This window comes from Pyrus communis, chromosome 7, assembly GCF_041283825.1.
Source record: "Pyrus communis isolate YQ-2024b chromosome 7, ASM4128382v1, whole genome shotgun sequence".
In the NCBI taxonomy this organism is placed as follows: Eukaryota; Viridiplantae; Streptophyta; class Magnoliopsida; order Rosales; family Rosaceae; genus Pyrus; species Pyrus communis.
Window position 1 is genome coordinate 21,713,900 of NC_142571.1, and position 26,324 is coordinate 21,740,223.

At 36.6% G+C, this 26,324-nt stretch overlaps 2 protein-coding genes across 3 annotated transcripts; both read right to left on the reverse strand.

Moving 5' to 3' along the window:
• Positions 1 to 1,708: 1,708 nt before the first annotated feature.
• On the reverse strand, positions 1,709 to 16,931 carry LOC137734375 (uncharacterized). The gene is made up of 12 exons (XM_088697415.1): positions 16,827 to 16,931; positions 15,857 to 16,180; positions 14,546 to 14,752; positions 12,403 to 12,726; positions 7,335 to 7,657; positions 7,188 to 7,248; positions 6,946 to 6,997; positions 5,963 to 6,665; positions 3,357 to 3,788; positions 3,094 to 3,244; positions 2,121 to 3,007; positions 1,709 to 1,975 (listed from the first exon to the last, which is right to left on the reverse strand). Exons 1-11 carry the CDS (start codon positions 16,929 to 16,931, stop codon positions 2,816 to 2,818), a joined length of 2,874 nt encoding a protein of 957 aa, XP_088553541.1. The 3' UTR covers positions 1,709 to 1,975; positions 2,121 to 2,815.
• A 2,744-nt stretch (positions 16,932 to 19,675) lies between these two features.
• LOC137733433 (uncharacterized) lies at positions 19,676 to 26,234 on the reverse strand. Of its 2 annotated transcripts, none has more exons than XM_068472581.2 (6): positions 23,332 to 26,234; positions 22,290 to 22,897; positions 21,681 to 21,992; positions 21,361 to 21,570; positions 20,365 to 21,269; positions 19,676 to 20,219 (listed from the first exon to the last, which is right to left on the reverse strand). In XM_068472581.2, exons 1-5 carry the CDS (start codon positions 23,528 to 23,530, stop codon positions 21,078 to 21,080), a joined length of 1,521 nt encoding a protein of 506 aa, XP_068328682.2. In that variant the 5' UTR covers positions 23,531 to 26,234; the 3' UTR covers positions 19,676 to 20,219; positions 20,365 to 21,077. The 2 variants fall into 2 exon arrangements, with proteins under 2 accessions (XP_068328682.2, XP_068328683.2); XM_068472582.2 differs by having other exon boundaries at positions 23,292 to 26,234.
• Between the last annotated feature and the right edge of the window lie 90 nt (positions 26,235 to 26,324).

The window sequence follows — 26,324 nt, forward strand, 5'->3', positions numbered from 1 at the left end:
TTGATGGTGATTCCTTTTACTTTTAACGCGTTAGTTAAGTTTATAATCCATTTTGTCCCGTCGTGGGAATCTTATCAGCCTTGCTTGAAAGGTTGAGCTTTAGTAACTTTCTTCAATATTTTTTGGAGGGAAACATACAATCGAGAGAACATTCTAGAGTCTGATACATGGGAAGCTTTGCTCACAAGTCACAATAAATAATTGTTTAGAGTAGAGTGACAAGAATGTAGTTCTAACTGTCCGAACCTGGATAACGACCAAGGTGGAGGGGTGTGGGACCAAAGAGTTAGTAGTCGTCCGGATGATGGATTGTAGAATTTTTCAACATGTGTATGATTTAGATGATTTGTTATACTCATGCGGTAATGATATATAGGTACGTGACATGTCGCATGAAATTTATTCTTTGACCAGATCATTATTGAGCCTATGAATCCCATATCCCAAAAAAAGAAAAGAAAAAAAAAAACAATGCATATGCATATAGAAATTTTGACTACCATTTTATATTGTTACTTAGAAGTGAGATAATTTTCACATACTCTTTTTAGTCTCTCCCACATTTTTTTTTATATTTTATTTTTGGTCGTGAGATTGAGTTAATCAAAAGCAAACAACTAACAAGATTAAATAGAAGTATGTAAAAGGTTAAAAAGAGTGTAGATTATCTTTTCACTTGATTTTACGGTATAACCTCACTTCTTCATAGCTGAGAGTACGACCTACTTACAATGCTACAATTTTTCTGTAATGAATTTTCTAAAAGATGAATTTGAATCTGTTAATAAAATAGAGATAAATACTATTAGACTAATATTTTGTTTATTTATTTACTTTTACAACAATTTTAAAATGGTCTGGACTTTATATTGGTTTTGACTACTATAATATTTTTATGGTGGCAGTTAGCAAAGAGTTTTTCTATTCTATTTTTTTATTTATTTTAGAAATCTCGGCATCACAGGTGAGGAGTATGTAGCTTAAGTAGTTTGAGATAGGCTAAAGACTAGAACCCAAAAATCTCATCTTTTACATGACACCTAACTCTGATCATTTTTCCCCTTCGTAATTTAAATCTCAAATTCCAATTCTTGTTTACCTCATTCATTCATTCATTGCTTCATTTGGTCTACTACATTAGCAGCCATGACATTGAAATGCCCGAAACCAATGTTCTAGTGACAAAAATAGGATAAAACATTCACCACAATTCAAAAGTAATGTCATGGCTTTAATACTACATAGCATTCAGTGTTACAACTATTTTAATTGTTATATTTAATTTTCACAACTTTATATTCAATCCTTTCCATCCGATTTTCAAAACCATTCACTATGTTCAATCTTACCCTTCCGGTTTTTTATATTCAATTTTTAAAGAAGACTGCAAAAAAGTGATGAAAAAACAATGCGAAGTACTCCATGCAACATTCAAATGTTCGAAATAAATCACATTCACAAGAATATTTTCCCTTCAATACAACATTCTCAATGACATAATAATAATAAATACATATTAACAAGGATACAAGTTTTGGTGTTTCACACTCAAGATAGGTCTTTGAAAAGTTTAGACCTTCAATTTTAATCATACATTTAAAAAAAAAAAAAAAAAAAAAAAAAAAAACCCAACTGTAACAAGTACTCCAACAAGGATGGAACTCAAAGTTTCAATTTTCATAACCATGACATCACATTAGTGTCTGGTTATGTTAATATATCAGTTGACTCTCCAGCAGCCATGTAGCAGCAGCACCTGTACAGTGAATGCGGAACAATGCAAATCCGCCTTTGATTGAAAATCATAGGACTTGGTTGGAATTGGAATGTTGTTACCATGGACGACTTGATTTGTCGCTTAATGGAGATGCTTCCCAGAAATTGATAGAACCCTTCAATTCGTTGCACATTCCATGCCTGCTTCGAACGGTATGAGCAGAAAGCAATACAATGCGCCAGCTGCAGCTTCACTGTCCTGCAAATACAAAATCAAATTAAGTACTTCAGTGAACATACCAAATAGCTTATAGGAGTCAAAGGATAAATATAAGAGCATTCATTTAATCATGGGGACAAAGCCAGAAAGTGTTCACTTCATGTTTTCAGCTTGATTTCGTCACCTTGTTTCGTGACACAGCACTGCATTCGGATTCTTCTTGGAGCATCTCCATGTGGGTAGACAGGGAAAGGTGTTGGTGGATATTGCGGTTGTGTGTTGTTTGACTTGTAGGATAGAGAGCTACTCGTCTGAGGAATACATGTCGTTGTGTTGATAGAGGAAGTACCGTCTTCAAATAATGCTTGTGAGAAAAGACATTGTTACTTTATCTGGACTCGTCACGTTCTGAGAAGGGTAGAATTCCGGATAGCATTTCAACCGTTTGCATTTCCTGGTGTGCTCTTGTACCAACAGAAGTTCACCTAACAAGGTTGAAGTATACAAGACTTGGGGATTCTGTGACACACAACAAAGATTTGGACATAATTGTCCAAAAGCAATGTTGTGTCAAAGACTACTTAACTTGTGTTCCTTTTCCTGGACATAAGTGTCCGTACTTACGAATAAGTGTCCAAAAGCTAATGCAGAATAATCTATTGGGTATAATCTAGATATTCTCCTACAAATAAGAGTACCGTTGTTCATTAACGATATTGGAGTGTTTCTCCAATAGCTAATGCAGAATAATCTATTGCGTATCCGCGGAGTAATTCAGCGTTAGTATAACTGGTTTACTCCACTGCCCTCATCGCACACCCATCCCAATGACTCTCATAGGTTGGAGCCATTCGAAAAAGTGTACGATGCCTCTGTTATTCAAGAACTTTGTGGAGAAAGAGTTGCAGTCTCCATAGCTAAAGATTGCAACTCAATGCATCCAATATAGTTATTGGCATGCAGAAGCTCTCCCGGTTTTGAGAACAATATTGGTGACTGCAATCTGTAATTCTGTAGCTGATCAAACGGTTGAAAAGTTGATCCCCAATTTTCTTCTGCCTGAGAATAAACCTGGATGAAGAATCATGCTTAAGTGTAAAATTTAGTGTACTTCTGATGCACCATATTAAGTTCATATAATAAAAATTCACTCTCACCTCGGAAATCCATTCGTTTGTAGCGTGATTTTTAGAATTATAAGCGATGTTCATAACTGGTTCGTTGTCATAATTGGTTGCAATGTTACTTGTATTAGTAACATACGAATCATTATCCCCAATTGGAGATGTCCAGTGACTGAATTTGCTACTATGAATGTCCAGAACATTTCCCAGCTGGTGTGGCCTATGTGGCTGATGTGGCTGAGGTGGCTCGGGAGGAGATAAGGGTGAATCCAATTCTTTTCCTAGCTGAGAACAACAAAAAAAAGCCAATTGTTAAATTAGATATACGTCTTGTAATTCGTATGACCAAGTTCACATCAGAATGTTTAAAACGTGTATTCATACTTACGTCAAGAATCATATCATCTACAGCTGGATCATTAAAATCAGATGAAATGCCGCTACCAAGTTCACCAACATCATGATCGCCACTACCAAACACACAACTATCTAGCTGTTTGTGTGCTAGAATTTCTTCAGTGACGGGAATCATATGATTCATGGCAGCAGCTTGGTTATTAGTATTATAGGTGATGCAGCCACCAGTGCCAGGATCAAGTAATTCATGACTACAGATATCAGGAGCATTTCCAAGGTGAGATGGTTGATGCAGCTGAGGTGCCTCGGGAGGAGGAAGGGGTGAATCCAGATATCCTCCTAGCAGAGCATGTGACTGCCAAGTGCCAGATTAAGAATCACAAAACAAGCAAATGTTAAGTTTTGATACACTTCTTGTGCCACATATTGACATTTTTACATCAGAAAATGTTCGAAAAAGTTCCTTTTTTCTTCATAAAAGATTAGCTCATTGATAGGAGCATATTCATGCGACTTAAATAGCTTGTTCTCGTGCATTTACGTTATGTTTCTTTAGTTATTTTAGTACTTTAAGCTATTTTCGTGTGTTTGTAGGTTCAAAGGGCTAAAGGAGCAAAAAGATGCATTTTGGAAACTTTTGGAGCACTTTTGGGCTAAGGACGGATAGCTTATGCTTGAAGCCAAAGTGTTGGATGAAATTGAAGACCTAATTGAAGACCAACGTGTTGGAACCTTGTTCCCTTTAGTTTTAGGACATTTAAACCTTTCCTTTATCCTTAGCCGTGCATAACATTCCAACATTCCACACTCCCACTTATCACACACCACATATCACTTACCACTTATCATACACCACATATCACTTATCACATATCATTCACCACTTATCATATCATACACTCAATCACTTATCACATATCACTTATCACACACCACATATCACTCATCACATATCATATCACTTATCATAACCACTTATCATTCATCAACACATGCATTCACATGTTTTCACAACCTACTTCACCTACAACATCCACCTACTTCACCTACTTCACCTACAACATCCACCTACTTCACCTACAAATGACATAGCCATATGTTCCCTCCACTACTCCTATAAATACCCTTGCATTCATTCATTCATGGACATCTCATTTTCATACACAACACACCACAAACACTTCCATTCCCTCATTGCCGTGAGTCCCCCTTCCCCTACAAATCCAAACACCATCCTTCCATCTCCACAACTCCTCTTCCATTCCTCCACCACTCCCCAAACCATTCACACCATCAAACTATCCCTAGACCTTGTGCTACAACGAAGAGGAAGAGAAGAATGCCTAAACGTTCATACAATTCAAGTTTGAGTTGTTAGAATGTTTAGGTGCTTCTTTGATTTCTATGTTTAATTTCAATACTCTTTGTTTTGTACGAATGAGGCATGGAAGAGAAGAGGGCCTAAACGTTCATACAATTCAAGTTTGAGTTGTTGGAATGTTTAGGTGTTTCTTTGATTCTCTTTGTTTTGTACCATGAGGAACTAAACCCCCCCTTGGCTAGGGGGGGATTCGAAATAAATGTTTATGCTTGCATTTTGATTTGATTACTTCTAATTACGTTTCATAAGTTGTGGATTCAATTTGTTTAACCGTTTGATTAATAACTTATTTATGTATGTTTATTGAGAGTGCACGCTTAATTTTCATGCATGAATATGACGCTAGAATATAAGTGAGTTTCACCTAATCGTTATGAACTTATATTCACAAGTAGTGGAGGTTGCTTATAAACAATCACGTTAAATGAATTCTTGGCACGAGTTTCATGCTCATCATAGTAACGAATGCCTCGTCAACACTTATAGTTTTCATAATGCTTAATGATCTTTGATTGTATCTTTATTGTGTTGTTCACGTAAAGGACTTTTGGAGAATGTTGTGAATTGCGTTGCGCTAACCCATCCAATTCATTAACTTAAGGAAAACTTGACGGTTAATTTAAGCGGACCTAATTAACCCGGGGTGATGAGTTTCATAATTTATCGAAAGACCAACTGAGAATCAATCTTGTATGCAAGTGTAACATGTGTGGAGAAGAACCCCTTAGCTATTCTATCATCCATTCATTCCATTTCATCAATTTCATATTTACATTCTGTCTAGTTTATTTAACTTGTTTCGTTATTTCAATTTTCGTAAAAACCTCAATCCCCCTTTTGCTTTAATGTTCATTTTAGTTAGAATTCAATTTAGTTTGTGTTTTTAAAGCATTTTGAGTTTTTGGTTTGTCTTAGTGTTTTAAACTTTAATTTTGCATTCTTTGAGTCTAGTTTAGTGTTTTAAACTTTATTTTACGTTTTTGAGTCAGTTTCCAAGAGATTTGCAATCCCTCCTAATCCCCGGTCCAGAACGATCCCTACTTATACTTATACTACAATTGTCAAAAAGAGGGTTTAATTTGTGTGCGTATAATTCTCGTATCACTCATGCCCGTCAAAGGTACAAAGTACTACTCTTAGTCATGAAGGAGAGAGGATCAACACATCCAGAAACCTCCCTCCAATTCCCTGTTTATTAAAACAAAAAAACAATCAAGATAAATACATACGGGGACATAAAACCAAACCTCATGAATCATGTCACGTAGAGCTTGATCAATAGAATCAGATGAGACGCCGCCACCAGGTTCACCATGGTCATGATTTCCATTGCCAAGTAGATCATCTTCTAGCTCTTTATATGTCAAAACTTCTGTATCTGGAGTCATATGATTCATTGCAGCAGCAGAAGCGGCGTGATCATCTCCGGGACTAGAGGCAATGTAGCCACAATTATCAAGATCAGCTAAATCATCACAGACCGATGTACCCTCAGGCTTCTTTTTATCAGACATAGAATAAACCGGCTTATATTTCAGGAGGCAGAGAACATAGTCCCTCTTCACATCCCTCTCCTGACAGGGACTAGAACCCTGCTTAGGTTTACTGCAGTAGTACTCGTGTATGATCCAGCCAGTCCTAACGGATTTAGATGCCCCACCTTCTTCGAAGGTCTTGGTTTGGAAGGTTAATGTCCTCTTTTTGCAAGTGAAGTATTTTGAGCTGATATCCTGCGGCTTGCCTGTGATCTTCCAGAAGCCATGCTTTGTGACTCTGTTGCAGCGAAGACTATTTGTGTATTTGTAATCACACAGGCTGAAGGAGTACCACGCCTTAGCTTGAAAAGCAGAATCAGCAAACATGAGTTCTGCAACACAAAGCAAGATAATGAAAATTTAAAACGACTAAAGATTATTTTGGATTGGATAACTCATTAGATTCAAGGTCCATTCGGTGCCTAGGATTTGATCGAATTGGATAACTCACAATCTTTAAGCTATGTTGATGGGATAAATGAAGAAATTTGGTCCACTTTGAAGGTAGAAGATGGATTACTCATAAGGAAACTAATTCCTTCCAATCACTACAAAATTGGCAGGATTTGAAGGAATAAGTTTCCTTCATGTCCGTCCATTCGCACCTAATACCATCAGATACCTTGAATGCGATGAGATATCCAACACAATCCAATCCTTCACACTGAACGATCCCTTAATGTAGGTTGAAGGAAGAAAAGAATGCAACTTCCAAGTTGAAGGTCGAAGACGGATTATTCATCAAGCCAACTTATCCCTCCTAATCCTGCCATGGAAGGATTGGAAGGGACAAGTTTTCCCCATGACTAACTTATCTTCTACCTTCAATTGGGCACAAAATATCGGAAACTAACATCTATATCTTCATTCAACATCCATCCATTCAGCCTAGTAACTCCTGCATCCAATCTAATCCTAGACGCCAAACGAGGTCCTAGTCTTGAACAAATAAAACAAGATTATGCACGGACGAAAATCATACCGTGAAAAATAATATATACCTGGGTTTTAAAGAACATGTGAGATAGAATAATGGGTTACCAGGCAAAGCCCTAGGCTCGGACTTATAGACATCGATGACAGGGAGGAAGTGGCAGGCTTGGGATTTGTGACTTCTCATCTTCTTCCCCAAGAAGTCTGCCATTTCCTTGTCAGTGGGATGGAATTTGATCGCTGCCATCATGTCCGGCGCTGATTGTGCGGTTGTTGTTCTGGTGGTGGTGCTTTCCCATCCCTCCTCCTTCTCCTTCAAATGTTTTATACATTTTTTTTCGGTGAAGAGATGTTTTATAAAATTGTGAACAAGAAAACCAGATGTTTTTGTCTTCAGAAAACAAGGCAGAAGAAGTAGAGCAAGTGAAGTTGTATATAAAGGTAAAGTCAGTGCCACTGTGCTCCTTGTCTTCCAAGTTTTCTTGATGGTGAAGGAAATGGCTTCAACGCGTTAGTTAAGTTTGGGAATGTTATAACTCTTATCAGCCCCTCTCGAAAGGTTGAGCTTTATTAACCTTCTCCAATATTTTTTGGAGGGAAGCATACAATTGGGAGAAGTCGAGAACTTTCTAGACTTTGAAACATAGGAGCTTTGTTCACAAGTCACAAGAAATAATTATTTAGAGTAGAGTGACAAGCATGTAGTTCTAACAGTCAAAACCGGATAATGACCAAAGTGAAGGGGTGTGGGACCAAAGAGTTAGTATTCGTCCGTACGAGGGATCGTCGAATTTCTTAGCAGACTAGTCGTCATGCACGCACTCATGCATGTGCAGAAGACATTTTTCGAATTATAACGTGCTACGTTCGACTTATACGTTTTAAATGTATTTATATGCGTTAATTGCTTTAATAATTTTTTTTATGACAAAAAGAAAATCAAATATTTGAAGTAAACGAATAATATTCGAACATGCTAGAAGAAACCCCTCAAAAACCAATTAAAGTAGCTGAATCCACATAATAAAATTGGTCTTTCAATATCCATCTACATTATATTTAATTTACATTAAGAATAGAGAAAATAATATTTAATAAAGAATTGATTGAATTATATTATTGCTAGCTCATTGTGATGCTAAGCCTATCCCCCTCCCCCTTAGTGTAGAAAACATCGTTTGTTCAAAAAAAAAAAAAAAAAAAAGATCATTTGACAACACTAATTGAATCATATTATTATGCGCGTGAGAATTTTTTTTTTTTTTTTTTAATAATTGGCACTACTTGCCTCTTAAGTGTTTAAAAATAGAAAAAATAATACAACTAATTGATGAATCACATTATTGTGCGTGTGTGAAAGACCTTTTTTTTTTTTTTATAACCGGTGGTACACGGCTCTTAAGATATTTTGAACGTGTTTAAAAATAGAGAAAATAATATTTAATAAACAACTGATTGAATCACATTATTGCTAACTCAATGTGAAGCTAACCCCCTCTTCCTTAGTATAGATAATACCGTTTGTTTTAAAAAGGAAAAAAAATCATTTGACAACTAATCAAATTACATTATTATGCGTGTGCGAAATACCTTTTTTATAATCAGCACTACACGTCTCTTAAAATATTTTGAACATGTTTAAAAATAGAAAAAAATAATATTTAATAAACAACTGATTGAGTCTATTATTGCTAGCTCATTATGAGGCTAAGTCAACCCCCTTCCTTTTAGTGTAAATAATATCGTTTGTTCGGGAAAAAAAATCATTTGACAACTAATTGAATCACATTATTATGCGCGTGTGAAAGACCTTTTTTGTAACCGACACTATGCGCCTCTTAAGATGTTTTAAATGTATTTAAAAATAGAGAAAATAATATTTAATAAATAACTGATTGAATAACATTATTACTAGCCTATTGTGAGGTACTAATTACCAAAACAAAATTAAATTAAAAACTGTACAAAAAGAATTAATTATTAAAAAGATATTGTTTATATGATGGAAATACCCCTCCATTATTTAATGCATTATTTTGGATTACTTTTGAATTTTTTTGTTTGGGGGGCATTTTTGTCCACTTATTTTTGTGGAAGCTTGTGACTCCAAAAACAATGTTCACAGCAATGTTGGCTTTATATATATATATATATATATATATATATATATATATGTATATATATATATGTATATATTTATTTATTTATTTATTTATATAGAGATGTGTATAATTTAGATAATTCGTTACATCCATGCGTTATGATATATGATTACATGACATGTTGCATGAAATGTATTCTTTGACTAGATCAATGAGATCATTATTAAGCCTATGAATCCCATATCGAAAAAAAGGCAATACATATGCATATAGAAATTTTGACTACTATTTATATTGTTAATTAGAAGTGAGATAATTTTTACATACTACTTTTAGTCTTTCACATAACTTCTTTTATTTTTAGTCGTTAGATTAAATAAACTAAAAGCAAATAACTCACAAGATTTAATAGAAGTATGTAAGAGGTTAAAAAGAGTGTATATTATCATTTCTCTTGATTTGACTGTATAACCTTACTTCTTCGTAGTTGAGAGTACGAATTAATTACAATGCTACAATTTTTCTGTAATGAATTTTCTAGGTGATGAATCTGAACCAGCCTAGTAAAATAGAGATGAATACTATTAGACCGATTGTTTGTTCATTTATTATTTATTTTTACAACAATTTTAGTTTGGTCTGTACTTTATATGTGTTTGATTACTATAATATTTATATACTGGCATGTAGTGCTGAGGGACTTTTAGGTTGAGGTGGACTTAGACTTTGAGAATGTCCTCTTGTCTTCCTTGGTTTGGTTTTATACCAAGTTCCGGAATATCTCGAAAGAATTATCATGTCTTAGGAAATATCCCAGTTGGATCAATGACTCGAAGATAACATGATTAAGCAAATAGTGACTTGCTCAAGTGAGGCATAATGTAGAAGCTAGAAGTTTATAAGTTTTGCATGAAAGAGAGAGAGCTTGGGCGATTGTATGGTGTTTTCTGTTGGATAATCTGAGCTTCCTAGGGTGGTAGCTGGAATACTCAGAGGGAAGTTATGGAAAATACTCTGTTTTGGGTTTCTTTTGGTTCTTTGCATGAAGCTGGGGGATTAGAGAATCCTCTCTCTAAGGTTCTCGACCTATATTTGTAGTTGAATGATTCATTCTCAAAGAATCTCTAGTTAAGGCATGTTTCTCCCTCCTCTTTCTCCTAGTCCAAAGACTCCAAGTCCTAACTCTTGAGCTGCAAGCCAAACCAAGTTTTCTTGATGGTGATTCCCCTTACTTTTAATGTGTTAGTTAAGTTTATAATCCATTTTGTCCCGTCGTGGGAATCTTATCAGCCCTACTTGAAAGGTTGAGCTTTAGTAACTTTCTCCAATATTTTTTGGAGGGAGACATACAATCGAGAGAAGTCAAGAACATTCTAGAGTCTGATACATGGGAAGCTAGCTCACAAGTCACAATAAATAATTGTTTAGAGTAGAGTGACAAGAATGTAGTTCTAACTGTCCGAACTTGGATAACGACCAAGGTGGAGAGGTGTGGGATCAAAGAGTTAGTAGACATCCGGATGAAGGATTGTAGAATTTTTCAACATATGTGTATGATTTAGATGATTCATTACACTCATGCAGTAATGATATATGGGTACGTCATATGTCGCATGAAATTTATTCTTTGACCAAATCATTATTGAGCCTATGAATCCCATATCCAAAAAAAAAAAAAAAAATACAAAAGACAATGCATATGCATATAGAAAATTTGACTACCATTTATATTGTTAATTAGAAGTGAGATAATCTTCACATACTCTTTTAGTCTCTCCCACATTTTTTTATATTTTATTTCTGGTTGTCAAATTGAATTAATCAAAAGCAAACTACTAACCAGATTAAACAGAAGTATGTAGAAGGTTAAAAAGAGTGTAAATTATATTTTCTCTTGATTTTACAGTATAACCTCACTTCTTCATAGTTGAGAGTACAACCCACTTACAATGCTACAATTTTTTGAACCTGTTAAAGAATTTTCTAGGAGATGAATTTGAACCTATTAATAAAATAGAGATGAATACTATTAGACTAATAGTTTGTTTATTTACTTACTTTTACAACAATTTTAGAATGGTCTAGACTTTATATTGGTTTTGACTACTCTAATATTTTTATGTTGGCATTTAGCAAAGAGTTTTTCTATTCTACTTTTTTTATTTTAGAAATCTCGGGATTGCAGGTGAGGAGTATGTTGCTTAAGTAGTTTGAGATAGGCTAAAGACTAAAACCTAAAAATCCCATATTTTACGTGACACCCAATTCTGATCATTCTTCCCTTTTCGAATTTAAATCTCAAATTCCAGTTCTCCTTGGCCTCATTCATTGATTCATTGCTTCATTTGGTCTACTACATTATCAGCCATGACATTGAAATGCCCGAAGCCAGTGTTCTAGTGACAAAAATTGGATAAAATATTCACCACAACTCAAAAGTAACGCTATGGCTTTAATACTACATAGCATTCAGTGTTACAACTATTTTAGTTGTTCTATTTAATTTTCACAACTGTATATTCAATCTTATCCATCCGATTTTCAGAACCACTCAATATATTCAATCTTACACTTTCGGTTTTTTATATTCAATTTTTAAAGAAGATTGCAAAAAAAGTAATGAAAAAACAATTCAGAATACTCCATGCAACATTCAAATGTTCGAAATAAATCACATTCACAAGAATTTTTTCCCTTCAATACAACATTCTCAATGACATGATAATAAAAGCATATTAACAAGGATACAAGTTTTGGTGTTTCACACTTAGATATGTCATTGATAAGTTTTGACCTTCAATTTTAATCATTCATTTAAAAAAGAAAAAACAACTAGAACTAGTACTCCATCAAGGATGGAACTCAAAGTTTCAATCACATTAGTGTCTAGTTATGTGAATATATCAGTTGAGTCTCCAGTAGCTTGTAGCAGCAGCTCCTGTACAGTGAATGAGTAACAAGTTAAATTAGATATACTTGTAATTCGTATGACCAAGTTCACATCAGAATGTTTAAAACGTGTATTCATACTTACCTCAAGAATCATATCATCTACAGCTGGATCATTAAAATCAGATGAAATGCCGCTACCAGGTTCACCATCATCATGATCACCACTGCCAAGCACAGAACTATCTAGCTGTTTGTGTGCCAGAATTTCTTCTGTGACGGGAATCATATGATTCATGGCAGCAGCTTGGTTATCGGTATTATAGGCAATGCAGCCACCAGTACCAGGATCAAGTATTTCATGACTATAGATATCAGGATCATTTCCAAGCCGAGGTTGTTGATGCAGCTGAGGTGCCTTGGGAGGAGGAAAGGGTGAATCCAGATATCCTCCTAGCGGAGCAAATGGCTGCCAATGCCAGAATAAAAATCGCAAAACAAGCAAGTGTCAAGTGTTGATATACTTTTGTGCTCCATTTTATCAAGAATCAAGTTTAGATCAGAAAATGTTCAAAAGGTGGTTTTTTTTCCTTCTTCTTCTTAATGAAACAGAGGACTAGGCAAGATTAGTGATAGGTGCATTATTTATCATGTTTTCATATCATTTATCCCTATATTTTTGTTAAGGAATTGGTCTTAAAAGAGCCTTATTACTTTCCTTTTATCTGTTTCAGCCAATCTGCGCACTTAAAACGCTTTTGGCGATAATTCAACTTTCCAGAGGAGTTTTGATGCAAGGCCAATTGGAGAAGGAAGCTAAGATGCTGAAGATCATTGTGTCTGAATTTAATAATTTTTCATGGAGCCATTCATTCCAGTTTCACAAATGAATCCCGCAGAAGTTGTTTTCCCATCAGAATTGCGCAGCTGTGGGAGAATGAAGATTTGGAGGCTTTCCCGATTTTTCCTAGAGTCGTGCAATATATGCTTCGAAATATGAGAGATCAAGCTACGTTTCCATATTTTTACAGAATTTTCCAAGAGAAAAATAGACCCCAAATCTGGTGTGCAAATCAGATGCGGTGTTTCCCAAGTCATGAAGGATTCTTTCCTAGTTTGTCTCATTAATTATTTAGGAGTTTGTTTTCTTTTAGGATAGTTTTTATCAGAGTTTTGAGGGTTTTTACTAGAATAAAGAGAGGGCCTTAGGCTATAAAAAGGGAAACGAAATACACAAGAAAATTCGTCCAAAGTGAAGGAGGACAGTTTAGCGTGCTCTTACCATTCTTTTGCGGGTTTTATCTTCTTTCATGACTTCTTTTGTGATTTCTATTATGACTATGTGTAACTAAAATACTTTTCTAAGGTTTATGATGAAGCCATAACATGATTATTCCCGAAGTATCTTGTTGATTATTATTTGATTACATGCCATGTTTAGTTCTTAATCTTTGTGCTTAATCTATTCTAGTTTCGAATGTTCTTGTGACTAGCCATCATTGTGAACTTGTTTCTAGATATTTAGATAAATCTGAGAGGATAACCAATATCAATTAGGTTTATTGGAACTAAGATTAAGGAGAGTAGACAAACTAATGAGGATGACCAATATCAAACTAGTCCTACTTGGTTGACATTATTCTTAAGTGTTTAATGGGTTTTTATGTGTTTAACTGTATGCCTAACCAATAGGTTATAGTTATCACGTATAGACACACGAGTTGATGCCTGACCAAGGATTAATTCATATCTTAGAAAGAACAACCTTAAATATTGGCATGGTAATTGGATAGTAATCGGCTTGAAGAAAAGGGAATAGGATTGTTATTGGTGGATTCATGACCTTAGGCTTTCATCACATCAATTTCTTTCAACATTTCATTCGTTGCTTGTTTTCGTTATTCATATTCTTGGTTTAATTTTAAGTTGAAGTTTTAATTATTTTTCATAATCAATTAATCGATCATTCGTTTCTTAGTTAAGTTTCATGTGATCAACTGATTGAATTGGTATTAAAAGCAATCCCTGTAGGATCGACCTCGTATTTGCAAATATTTCTACAATTAATTCGTGCGCTTGCGAGTTTAATTTGGTTTAAATTAATCTACTATTTAGGTTAGTTTAAATACACATCAATTAGATCATGTCCGTCAAAGGCACAAAGTGTTACTTTGAGTCAGGAAGGAGAGAGGGGCAACACATCCAGAAACATCCCTCCAAACCATGTGTGTTTATTAAAACAAAAAACAATAAAGATAAATACATACAAGGGGAGACATAAAACCAACCTTTTGAATCATGACACGTAGAGCTTGATCAATAAAATCAGATGAGGCGCCACCACCAGGTTCACCATGATCATGATTAGCAGTGGCAGCTTGATCATCTCCGGAACTAGAGGCAATGTAGCCTCGATTACCTGGATCAGCGAAATCATTACATATCGAAGTACCCTCAAGCTTCTTGTTATCAGACTTAGAGCCAACTGGCTTATACTTCATGAGACAGAGAACAAGGTCCCTTCTGCTGATCCCTCTCCCGACTAGGATTAGAACCCGTTTAGATTTAGTGCCATAGTACTCGTGTATGATCCAACCAGTCCTAACGGTTTAGACTTACAACCTTCTTGGGAAGTCTTTTTTTAGAAGGTTAATGTCCTCTTTTTTCAAGTGAAATATTTTGAGCTGATATCCCGCAGCTTGCCTGTGATCTTCCAGAAGCCTTGCTCTGTGATCCTGTTGCAGCGAATGTTGAATTTATTCAATATAAATCAACCATAAATGGTCTACTATGTGTAATAGGAATGCATAAGTAGGAAATCAATAATGCTGTGATTTGATCCTCATATATCATATACTACATCAAGTGTCTTACATTATAAGTAGGTTTGATAGAATCCTTAATAATATATGATTATGATACTTTACTTGAGAGCCAAGAAAGGAGAGTTTTAGCTTTCCTTTATGGACAGAATCTAAGACTCCTTGGCTAGTATATAAACACCGGTCCCTGCTAACCCTAGATACAACAACTAAGGCTTCCCATAGAGCTAGGAGTTTACAGAAGAGTTGGTGTTTTTCCTCGATCAAATTATGTTTGCATGGCAGCTGCATCCTTGACAAGTAAGTAATTCTTCCTTGTGCTTGATAACTGAAATGTGTTTTGATCATGCAAACATCACGGCTAACAATTGGCATCAGAGCCATTGTTTGTATGGTTAAAACAGATAAGAATGATTTCGTATGTGGTATTGAGTGGAAAGAATGCATCATAAAATTTTAACATGCATAAAATATAAGCTTATTTCGGAGACTATCAAAGACATTCTATGTTAAAATCTTGCATAGTTTTCAAATCCATGTCAGTTTTAACTGTTCTGCATGATTGTTAGTACTTCAGTGCTTATAAAGTTAAAGATGATCAGCATCTACATAATTCAGTTAATCATATATTCAAGCTACAACAGTTTATCATGAGAGATTGAATCATGTAGTCAAGATTGCTGTTGATAAAATTGCATTTAATATATGATATACACTTCTTGTAATTTGTATTACCAAGTTCACATCAGAATGTTTAAAACGTGTATTCATACTTACCTCAAGAATCATATCATCTATAGCTGGATCAGTAAAATCAGATGAAATGCCGCTACCAGGTTCACCATCATCATGATCGCCACTGCCAAGCACAGAACTATCTAGCTGTTTGTGTGCCAGAATTTCTTCAGTGACGGTAATCATATGATTCATGGCGGCAGCTTGGTTATCAGTATTATAGGTGATGCAGCCACCAGTACCAGGATCAAGTAATTCATGACTACGGATATCAGGAGCATTTCCAAGGCGAGGTGGTTGACGCAGCTGAGGTGCCTCGGGAGGAGGAAAGGGTGAATCCAGATATCCTCCTAGCGGAGCAAATGACTGCCAATGCCAGATTAAAAATCGCAAAACAAGCAAGTGTTAAGTGTTGATCTACTTTGGTGCTCCATTTTATCAAGTTTAGATCAGAAAATGTTCAAAAGGTGGTTTTTTCTTCTTCTTCTTCTTAATGAAACAGAGGACTAGGCAAGATTAGCTCATGTCCGTCAATGGCACAAAGTGCTACTCTGAATCAGGAAGGAGAAAGGGGCCAACACATCCATAAACCTCCCTCCGAACCATGTGTGTTTATTAAAACAAAAAACAATAAAGATAAATACATACGAGGGGAGACATAAAACCAAAATTGAAGTTACGGTCAAAATTTTACTAAACTACGAATGTGAAAGGCAATTTGGTAATTTCACGTTGCGCGAGATATACTTTCTTTCTTTTTGTGGCCTTGTATTGTGAGCCAGTGGAGCCCACACCCCACTCTTTTCCCCTCTCCCATGCCTTCCATAACTCTTGGACACTCTTCTCTCTATTTCATTCTTCCCCATCATTTATCTCTCTATCTCTCCCTGTATCTCTCATTCAAACTCTCACCTTCCCTTACTACCACCAACGCCGAGACCAGGACACCACCATCCTCCTCACTGGCTCTCTATTATCATCTCTTTCTTCTTATGCCGTCTTGAACACAGACCAAATGAAACACAAGCGGGCTGTCGCCATTTCCGTCAGACTCGAGCCACCACCATTTGCCATTTTCTCTGGCGAGTTCCTCGATCACAACACCTTGGTCACGCATCCCCCCTCTGTGAGTTCTACGAACCCAGGAACGAAGGAAAACGCTTCCAAATCTCCTCCCTCACCTCACTATGCAGTGGCATCGTGACCACCCTTATCTCTAGCGAATCTCACTGTTCATGGCTTAGGTAAGCCTCGGGACTTCCTCAATCATTCCCTTCTCGTTGCCCTGAGTCTATTTCTGAAGCTACGTGCATGTTTTGATGGTATTCAAGTGCAAAAAAACCTAGGGGAAGATTTTCCAGAAAACTGGTGAAGGAAAAACCGTGGCCACCAAGCCAGGCCATTTTCCGGCCAACACTGACCCTAACTCGGCCCCACTTTGGTAAGGATTTGTTTCCTACATTTCTAGCTTCAAATTGGCTTTTGAATCATCGATTTTGGTTGAGCATCGAGCTTGAAATGAGCTTTGAAAGTTGGGAAGAAAACATGCAAAATTTGGGAATGGCGAAGAAGGCGCGTGGGCGTGCGTGGTGGCTGGCGCGTGCAGTGCATGGTTGCTAATGCAGCCACCTTGTAGCGGTGTGTAGACGAACCCGAGGTCCTTCCTTAGGTTTCTCAACTTGCCGAACCCAAATTTGCTGTCCATTCTTCGAAATTCGATCATTTTAAGATAGTTTCTTTATTAGCTATACCTTGTAGATCATTTTAAGATAGTTTCTTTATTAGCTATACCTTGTACGAAAAACACATTTATATGTTAAGTACATTATATATTTACATAAATGGTTTCATTTCTACATGAAGCGCATCGCAAGGACCCTTGATGTCCGCGAGGCGGGTTCGACTCGACTACATGATTTGTGAGTGGGTATTTTCTTTTATGTAGTATATATATTTGTTTAATTTCCATATATACATCTAACAAAGAATTTTCTATGTGATGCCGTAATTAAATTAATGTTTATAAGAAATGACGTAATGATGAGAATTAGGAAATCAATTTAAATCCTATGGGATGTCTTAATTAGATTTACGGCTATGAATAGTATTATGTCGATTAGAATTATCGAATCATTGTGGCATGCCTATATTACGTTAACTGTTCATTGTGTGCTACACTGGTGTCAGTACTCGCCCGAGCCAGGGCCAAGCTTCACTTGTATGTTCAAATCGCATCGTACGCTCACTTTGGATCCATTGTAGGTACCAGTCTTCATGTGATTGTAATACTAGAGCATAAATCATTATTACACTCAGTCTTGTTCATGTCAGAATACCTCTGCATGAACTCATGTATCAGCATGTGTCTAAAGCACTCGATGTGAATGTTCATTTCTGCTAGATATAGAAATTACTGGAAGTTATATGCTTATTTACAAATTTTTGTGAAGTATTGCATTTTTGAGATATTGCTGGCTACGGTAAGTATTTTCATATTATACGTAGTATGTTAAATTTGGAAACTATACTTGTTTTACGGCGAGGGGTTATATGTTTTCGAAAAGGTTTTTACAAAGCTTTATTTTTAGGCCCACTCACCCTTATTTTTTGCCCCTCCGGGTTTTAATAGCTGAGTTTTCGTGTTAACGAGGATTTTTGGCAAATCTCGCTATAGATGATTACCTTCAATGGTATAATTCTTATCCTACCTTTACTGTACTTTGCTTATGCTCTGACATCACGTGTGAATTGGGTTCATTCCGGCTCACATGCGCACTCTTGTATTTAAGCACTTTTAGGTTAGGTTTAAATTTATTCACATTTTCCATCTCACTACACTTTATGGTTTCATCACATTCCTGGTATCAGCTAGCACAGCTCAATTCGGAGTTCAGGTGGACATTCAGGGTCGAAGTGTGTCAAATACATGTATGAAAAACAAAAACAAAAACAAAAACAAAAAACAAAGCGCACGGAAATTATTTACAAAATATGTTTGAAGATCAATAGTAAAAAAAAAAAATACTATCTATTGAAAAAAAAAAGAATACTATCTAACCCATGTTCAAATTCCTTGCTCGTATGCTCCTCTTCCCATTGCTTTACTATACACCATGCATATGAAGCAAGGGATATTATTTATTTAGAAAAATAGTTCCTTATTACTCTTGATAGCCAAGCAAGAGACATCCTAGACTCTAAGATGTGAATCAAAGACATGTTTTTGTCCAAGTAAGAGAATATAATTTTCTCCATGAAATTTGACTAGCGGAGAGCCATTTAGATGTGAAAGAAAAGAATATGCAAATTTTCTTTTTCCGACCAAGGCATGTATTTTACATCCCGCCTATTGGAGAGCTTTCGGCCACTCAAAAATATAAAATGACTGTTTTAATGCCTTTTGCATCTCACACTGGAGATCCTCTAAGGAGTGAGGCTACGACTCATATTGCAAACGGAGTTTTATGGGGAACACAAGTTCCCTTCGTGATTGAGAGCCTGAGACACTTACAATGCTACAATATGTTTCCTTTTTTAGAGTGGTCTCGATTTTATATCGATTGGACTACCATAAAACTTTTACGTTGACAATTATCAAGGAGTTTGTAGCTTAAATGTTTTGAGAGAAGAAAAATATGTCAAAGTAAGTGCTTTACATGACAACTAACTCTTGGTCTCATCATTCTTCTCTTCCTCAAATTAAATCTCAGATTCAAATTCCCTGCCTCATTCGTTGCTTCATCGCTCCATTTGGTCTATAACATTAGTAGCCATGACAGTAAAATGCCCGAAACCAGTATTCAAGTGGCAAAAATAGGAGAAAACATATGCCACAGTTCGAAAGCAAAAAGAAAAAAGCAATACAAAACACTCCATTCAACATTCAAATGTTCAAAATAAACCGCATTCACAAGAATGTTTTTCTTTTGATACAACATTCTCAAGGACATGATAATAAAAGCAATATTAACAAAGATACAAGTTTTGGTGTTTCACAGTTAAGATAGGTCATTGATAAGTTTAAGACCTTGAGTTTTAATCATACATTTAAAAAAAAAAAATAATTGTAACTAGTACTCCATCAAGGATGGAACTCAAAGCCTCACTTTTCATAACCATGACATCACATTAGTGTCTGGTTATGTTAATGTATCAGTTGAGTCTCCAGTAGCCATGTAGCAGCAGCTCCTGTATAGTGAACGCGGAACAAAGCAAATCCGCTTTTGATCGAACATCATAGAACTTGGTTGGAATTGAAATACTGTTACCATGGACGACTAGATATCGCATAATGGAGATGCTTCCTGGAAATTGAAAGAACCCTTCATTTCGCCGCACATTCCATGCCTGCTTCAAACGGTTTGAGCAGAAAGCAATACAATGCGCTAGCTGCAGCTTCACTGTCCTGCAAATACAAAATCAAATTAAGTACTTCAGTGAACATAGCAAATAGCTTATCAGAGTCAAGGGATAAACATAAAAGTATTCGTTTAATCACGGGGACAAAGCCAGAGAGTATTCACTTCATGTTTTCAGCTTGATTTCCTCACCTTGTTTCGTGACACTGCCCTGCATTCGGATTCTTCTTGGAGCATCTCCATGTGGGTAGACAGGAATGGATGTTGGTGTACATTGCGGTCGTGTGTTGTTTGACTGCAGGATAGAGAGCTACTCGTCTGAGGAATACATGTATCTGTGTTGATAGAGGAAGTATCGTCTTCAAATAATGCTTGTGAGAAAAGACATTATTACTTTATCTGGACTCGTCGCGTTCTGAGAAGGGTAGAGTTCCAAATAGCATTTCAACCATTTGCATCTCCTGGTGTTCCTTTGTACCAACAAAAGTTCACCTAACAAGGTCGAAGCATAAAAAACTTGGGGATTCTGTGACACACAACAAAGATTTGGACATAATTGTTCAAAACCAATGTTGTGCCTCAAAGACTACTTAACTTGGTTGCAGAAATGTAGATAACTGTGAGTGTTTTTGAATTCTTTGTAGGAGAATATCACGGTGTAATAATGCGAGTTGAAGACACATTCTTACAAGGCCCTCTTAATATTCTCCTACAGATAAGAGTATCGTTGTTCATTAACAATATTGGAGTGTTTCTCCAATAGCTAATGCAGTATAATCTTTTGCACGTCCGTGGAGTAACTCAGCGTCAGTATCACAGGTTACTCCACTATCCCCATCATACACCCATCACAATGACTCTCATAGGTTGGAGCCATTGGAAAGAGTGCACGATGCCTCTGTTATTCAAGAACTTTGCGGGAAAAGAGTCGCAGGCTCTATATTTAAAGATTGCGACTCGTTGCGTCCAATATAGGTATTGGCAAGCATAAGCTCTCCCAGTTCTGAGGAAAATATTGGTGACTGCAATGGATAATTCTGTAGCTGATCAAGCGGTTGAAAGGGTGATCCCCGATTTTCTTCTGGCTGAGAATAAGCCTGGATGAAGAATCATGACAAGCAAGTGTTAAGTTTTGATGTACTTCTAGTGCACCGTATTAAGTTCATATAATAAAAAATTCATCATCACCTGGGAAATCCTTTCACTTGTAGCACGATTTTGAGAATTATAAACGATGTTGATAACTGATTCGTTGTCATAATTGGTTGGAGATGGACAGTTACTGAATTCGCCACTATGGACGTCCAGAGCATCTCCCAGCTGGTGTGGCTGATTTGTCTGAGGTGGCTCGGGAGGAGGAAAGGTTGAATCCGAATCTTTATGTAGCTCCGCAGAAAGCTGCCATATTAGGATGCACAAAAAAAGCCAAGGTTAAATTTTGAATAACTTCTTGTGTTTCGTATTACCAAGTTCGCATCAGAATGTTTAAGACGAGTACTCATCCTCACCTCCAGAATCATATCATCTACAGCTAGATCATTAAAATCAGATGAAATGCCGCTACCAGGTTCACCATCATCATGATCGCCATTGCCAAGCAGAGCACGTTCTAGCTGTTTGTATGCCAGAATTTCTTCTTCAGCGGAAATCATATGATTCATTGCAGCATCTTGGTTATCAGTATTACCGGTGATGCAGCCATCAGGAGCATCAGGAGCATTTCCAAGCTGAGGTGGCTGATGTGGCTGAGGTGGCTGAGGTGGCTCAGGAAGAGTCAAGAGTGAATTCAGATATTCACCTACCGGAGCACACGACTTCCACTGCAAGATTAAGAATCACAAAATAAGCAAGTGCTAAGTTTGATATACTTTGTGCTCCATATTATCAAGTTTACATCAGAAAATGTTCAAAAAGGTGGTTTTTTTTCTTTCTTTCTTCTTCTTAATAAAACAGAGGACTGGGCGAGATTAGCTCATGTCCGTCAAAGGCACTAAGTGCTAGTCTCAGTCATGAAGGAGAGAGAACCAACACATCCAGAAACCTCCCTCCAATCCCGTGTTTATGAAAAAAAAATAATTAAATAAAGATATACATACGAGGGGGACATAAAACCAAACCTGTTGAATCATGTCACGTATAACTTGATCAGTAGAATCAGATGAGATGCCGCCACCAGGTTCACCACGATCATGATTTCCACTGTCAAACAGATCATCTTCTAGCTCTTTGTATGCAAGAAGTTCTTCTGCAGCTGGAGTCATATCATGATTCATTGCAGCAGCAGTAGCTGCTTGATCATTTCCGGAACTAGATGCAATGCAACTACCATTACCCGGATCAGTTAAATCATCACTGATCAAAGTATCCTGAAGCTTCTTGTTATCAGACATAGAATTTGGCTTCTTCTTTAAGCGGTAAAGAACAAAGTCCCTCAGCGGATCCCTCTCCTGACTGGTATTAGAACCCTGTTTAGGTTTAGTGAAATAGTACTCGTGCATCACCCAGCCAGTCCTCTCGGATTTAGACACACGACCTTTGTAGAAGGTCAAGGTTCTCTTTTTGCAAGTGACATGTGTGGAGCTGATATCTCGTGGCTTGCCTGTGATTTTCCAGAAGCCTTTCTCAGTGATCCTGTTGCAGCGAGGACTATTGATGTATTTGTAATCAGGCTGGCTGAATGAGTACCATGCCTTAGCTTGATATGGAGTGTCAGGGAACATGCGCTCTGCAACACAAAGAAAGATATTTAAAATTTGAAATTAACCCACTTAATATCCTTGTTTAGTGTCTAGGATTGGTTGGATTTGATAACTTGTTAGATTCAGGGTCATTCGGTGCCTAGAATTGGATTGAATTGGGGAACTCACTATATTGAAGGTCTAAGATGGACTACTTTTTCTTCAAAACCCAGTTCTTACTTTCCACTGTGGCGAATTCATCTTCTACCTCCAATTTGGACAAACTTAGAAGTTGATATCTATATCTTCATTCAACATACATCCATCAACCTAGTAACTCATCTAATCCAATCGAATCCTAGACGCCAAACGAGGTCCTAGTCTTGAACAAATCAAACAAGATTATGCATGCATAAAAATCATACAGTGAACAAAAAATACCTTGGTTTTAAAGAAAAAGTGAGGTAGAATAACGGGTTACCAGGCAAATCCCAAGGCTCGAACTTGCAGACATCGATGACAGGGAGGGAATGGCAGGCTTGGGAGTTGTGACTTTTCATTTTCTTCCACAAGAAGTCTGCCATTTCCTCTTCAGTTGGATGGAATCTGATCGCAGGCACCATGTCCGGCACCGATTGTGCGGTTGTTGATGTGGTGGTGGTGCTGCTGATGTTTCCCATCCCTCCTTCAAATGTTTTGCAAATTTGGAAGCAAGATTATCAGATGCTTTTGGCTTGGGAGAACAAAGCAGAAGAAGCATAGCAAGTGAAGTTTGTATATATATAACAAAAGTCACCCAATCAAGTGAGTGCCACTGCTCTTTGACTTGCAAGTCTTGGGATGATGCCGCATAACCAAGTTTTATTGATGGTGTGGAAATGTCCTTGAGTGTGGATCCCACTCACTTCCTGTCATGCCTTTACTTTGTCTTTGTTTTTATTCTTAAAGGAATCTCATCCTTCATGTAATTGGAGATTGAAAAGCCAAACTTCAAGCTTGTACTATTCTTTTCTTCAACTGACGTTGATCCTTCATTTTGCTTGAGCACTGATGGACGTATATTTCCCTTTTGAATTTGATCCAATGGCTCAAATTAAGAGTTTCGTTCTTTATTTTCTCACATAACCTAAGCTTTCACGCTTAACAAGCATATGTGATGAATTTATGTAAAGGGAATCGAAATATTACCACATATGAGCAGTAATGAAAAATGACAATTTATGAAAAAAAAAAAAAAATTGTATGAAGGTCGTCACAAAAAGTTATTTAATGAGAAAAAATTTGGAAATTTTCTGCAGCAACTTTCCTTGATTATTTATCACTTTTAGAGCTTTTAAACCCATCAATTCACAATATAAGCGAATTTATCCCCAAACATATTCCAAAACATCATATTCAATATTCTAAACATGTTGACATCATCAAATTAACTTGTAAACATCTAAATATAATTTGGGCAGTTAAATCTATTAAGACCAAAATATGAACTTTACAATCATTCTTCTCCTTTCTTTGGCCTTTTAACCACTATTCTAAAAAACGTCATAGGCGGCCGCCTAGGCACTAGGTGCCTTGTAACTGGGCAATTTTGTGCAAAACAGCCGGAAAAATCGGTTTGGCTCTAGGTGGTGCTAGGCAGCTTTTTAATTTATTTATTTTTTTTTTTTAAAAAAATTTTTTAAAGTCTAAGTTCTAATTATACCTTGAAATTTTGTTAATTTTATAGAATAGAAGTGTTGTGTATCAACTTAAATTCCGGGATGCTAAAGATAAGTATCTTATATTATTAAATTTCCTTATTTTCCTCATTTTTTCCATTTTATGTTGTTTTAAATTGTGAATTTGTTATACATGTGTCATCCTACAATACTCCTCACTATGGTTATATGGCATATATGCTTAATGTGTTTTTAAATTTTGGACTTGTTGGATACTCTTTTTGCATTTTATCATTCTTCTATTATCTTATCCATGGATTTCATACAAGTATAATTTTTTGTAAGTGTCAATATGCACTTATTTACAAGATATACAAAAAATTTACCTAAATTCGCCTAGGTTGCCTAGGCGCCAGCCTGCCACCCGACTAGTGCCTAACGTTTTTTAGAACCTTGCTTTTAACCATAAAACCACCCCAAACACATCTGCAATGACAAACTAAACATGCTCGAAACATTCTATGTATGAAGAAATCAATATTTATCAACTTGGAACATAAATACCTTAACTTTTTTTTTTACCTTAAAAACAAAAATTCAAACGACTCAACATAAAATAGTAACAAAAATTGTACTCTCTCCCCACAAACCTAAACTAAACATTGTCTGCAATGTAAAACCATAACAAAAGCATGCAATGACCAATCCAGGTAAAGAATGAAGAAAATACGAAAAAATAACGAAAAATAAGGAACGCAAGAACCTGGTTGGGTTGCCTCCTAACAAGCGCTTAATTTATAGTCCTCAACCTGACCATGCCGAGATTAAGTCAAAGATGGTGGATCATTGAAATGAGAAACCACTCCATGTTTCTTCTTCCTGTTCCTTTCTTCCACCGTGTAGCCTTAAAATTTGGTGGAGATGCAAGACAACGAGGCAATGCATATTTTTGTGTTCTCTTAAATTTCAAAGCTTGAGACTTGTTTTTCTTCACTTTTTTCGGTTGTCTCTTCCACCATATCTTGGCCATTGGAGTGGAATTTAATTAACTAGACATCTTTGATTTTTGGTTCGATTCCAAGCTCTCTTCCATAATTCGGCAGGTGGATTAGAAGTGGATCTTTGGAAGCATGTAGAATAAATGAATCTAGCGCTCTAGGATCAATGGATTCAAAGACATAGCATTTGGGAATTTCCGGTGGAGTTGAACTTGCTTCAAACGCTTGAATTTCGACAGAGAGTAACCGGTTGGCGGAGGTGGTCGGCCCAAGCAGAAGGTCCTCCAAAGTTGCTTTGTTACCTATTCCATTAGGAACCGCTGATTTTTTGGTATCCATAGCGTTGCTTCCTTTTTGGCCAAATCCTAATTTCGTTTTGCTTCTCCCGGTCGTCGAGCTTGAGACTCGACAGTTTTCCCTAACCCCGACCTCTCACTTCGTTTTGTTCTTCTTCTGTATCGCCGCTTAAATGAAGACGCCCGATCAGCCCGACTTTCCCAAATGCCCACCACCGGCCTCCAACTTTGAGTTTTCAATCTTTTTTCATCTTCAATTAGTTCGCTCAATTCAGTGTCGATCTCATCCTCACCTCAATGTGTTATAGCACTGTCATGTTCATGGGGCACGTTTTGCTTGCCAAATTGCAGCACTGCCATGTTCATGGGGCACATTTTGCTTGCCAAATTGCAGCCGTTTGCAGCCGTGTATCCTTTCGATCTCTTTTCTCCCTAGTTGGGTGTAACATAAGACAACATGTAACAATTGACATTGCATATATAGAAAGAGAGAAGAATATGCAAAAGCCCATTCAACGTTAA

Excerpts from the sequence above, each read along its gene's own strand:
- LOC137734375 (XM_088697415.1), bottom strand. The coding sequence starts at position 16,931 with ATGCGTGACCAAGGTGTTGTGATCGAGGAACTCGCCAGAGAAAATGGC. Across the intron at positions 6,666-6,945 it reads CGCATTCAAGGTATCTGATG|AACTCATGTTTGCTGATTCT; the intron begins GTATTAGGTGCG and ends TTTGTGTTGCAG. Across the intron at positions 3,245-3,356 it reads TTAACAATTGGCTTTTTTTT|TAGCAAATTCAGTCACTGGA; the intron begins GTTGTTCTCAGC and ends GGACATTCATAG.
- LOC137733433 (XM_068472581.2), bottom strand. The coding sequence starts at position 23,530 with ATGGGAAACATCAGCAGCACCACCACCACATCAACAACCGCACAATCG. Across the intron at positions 21,993-22,289 it reads TACGTGACATGATTCAACAG|TGGAAGTCGTGTGCTCCGGT; the intron begins GTTTGGTTTTAT and ends TTAATCTTGCAG. Across the intron at positions 21,571-21,680 it reads TAGATGATATGATTCTGGAG|CTTTCTGCGGAGCTACATAA; the intron begins GTGAGGATGAGT and ends CTAATATGGCAG.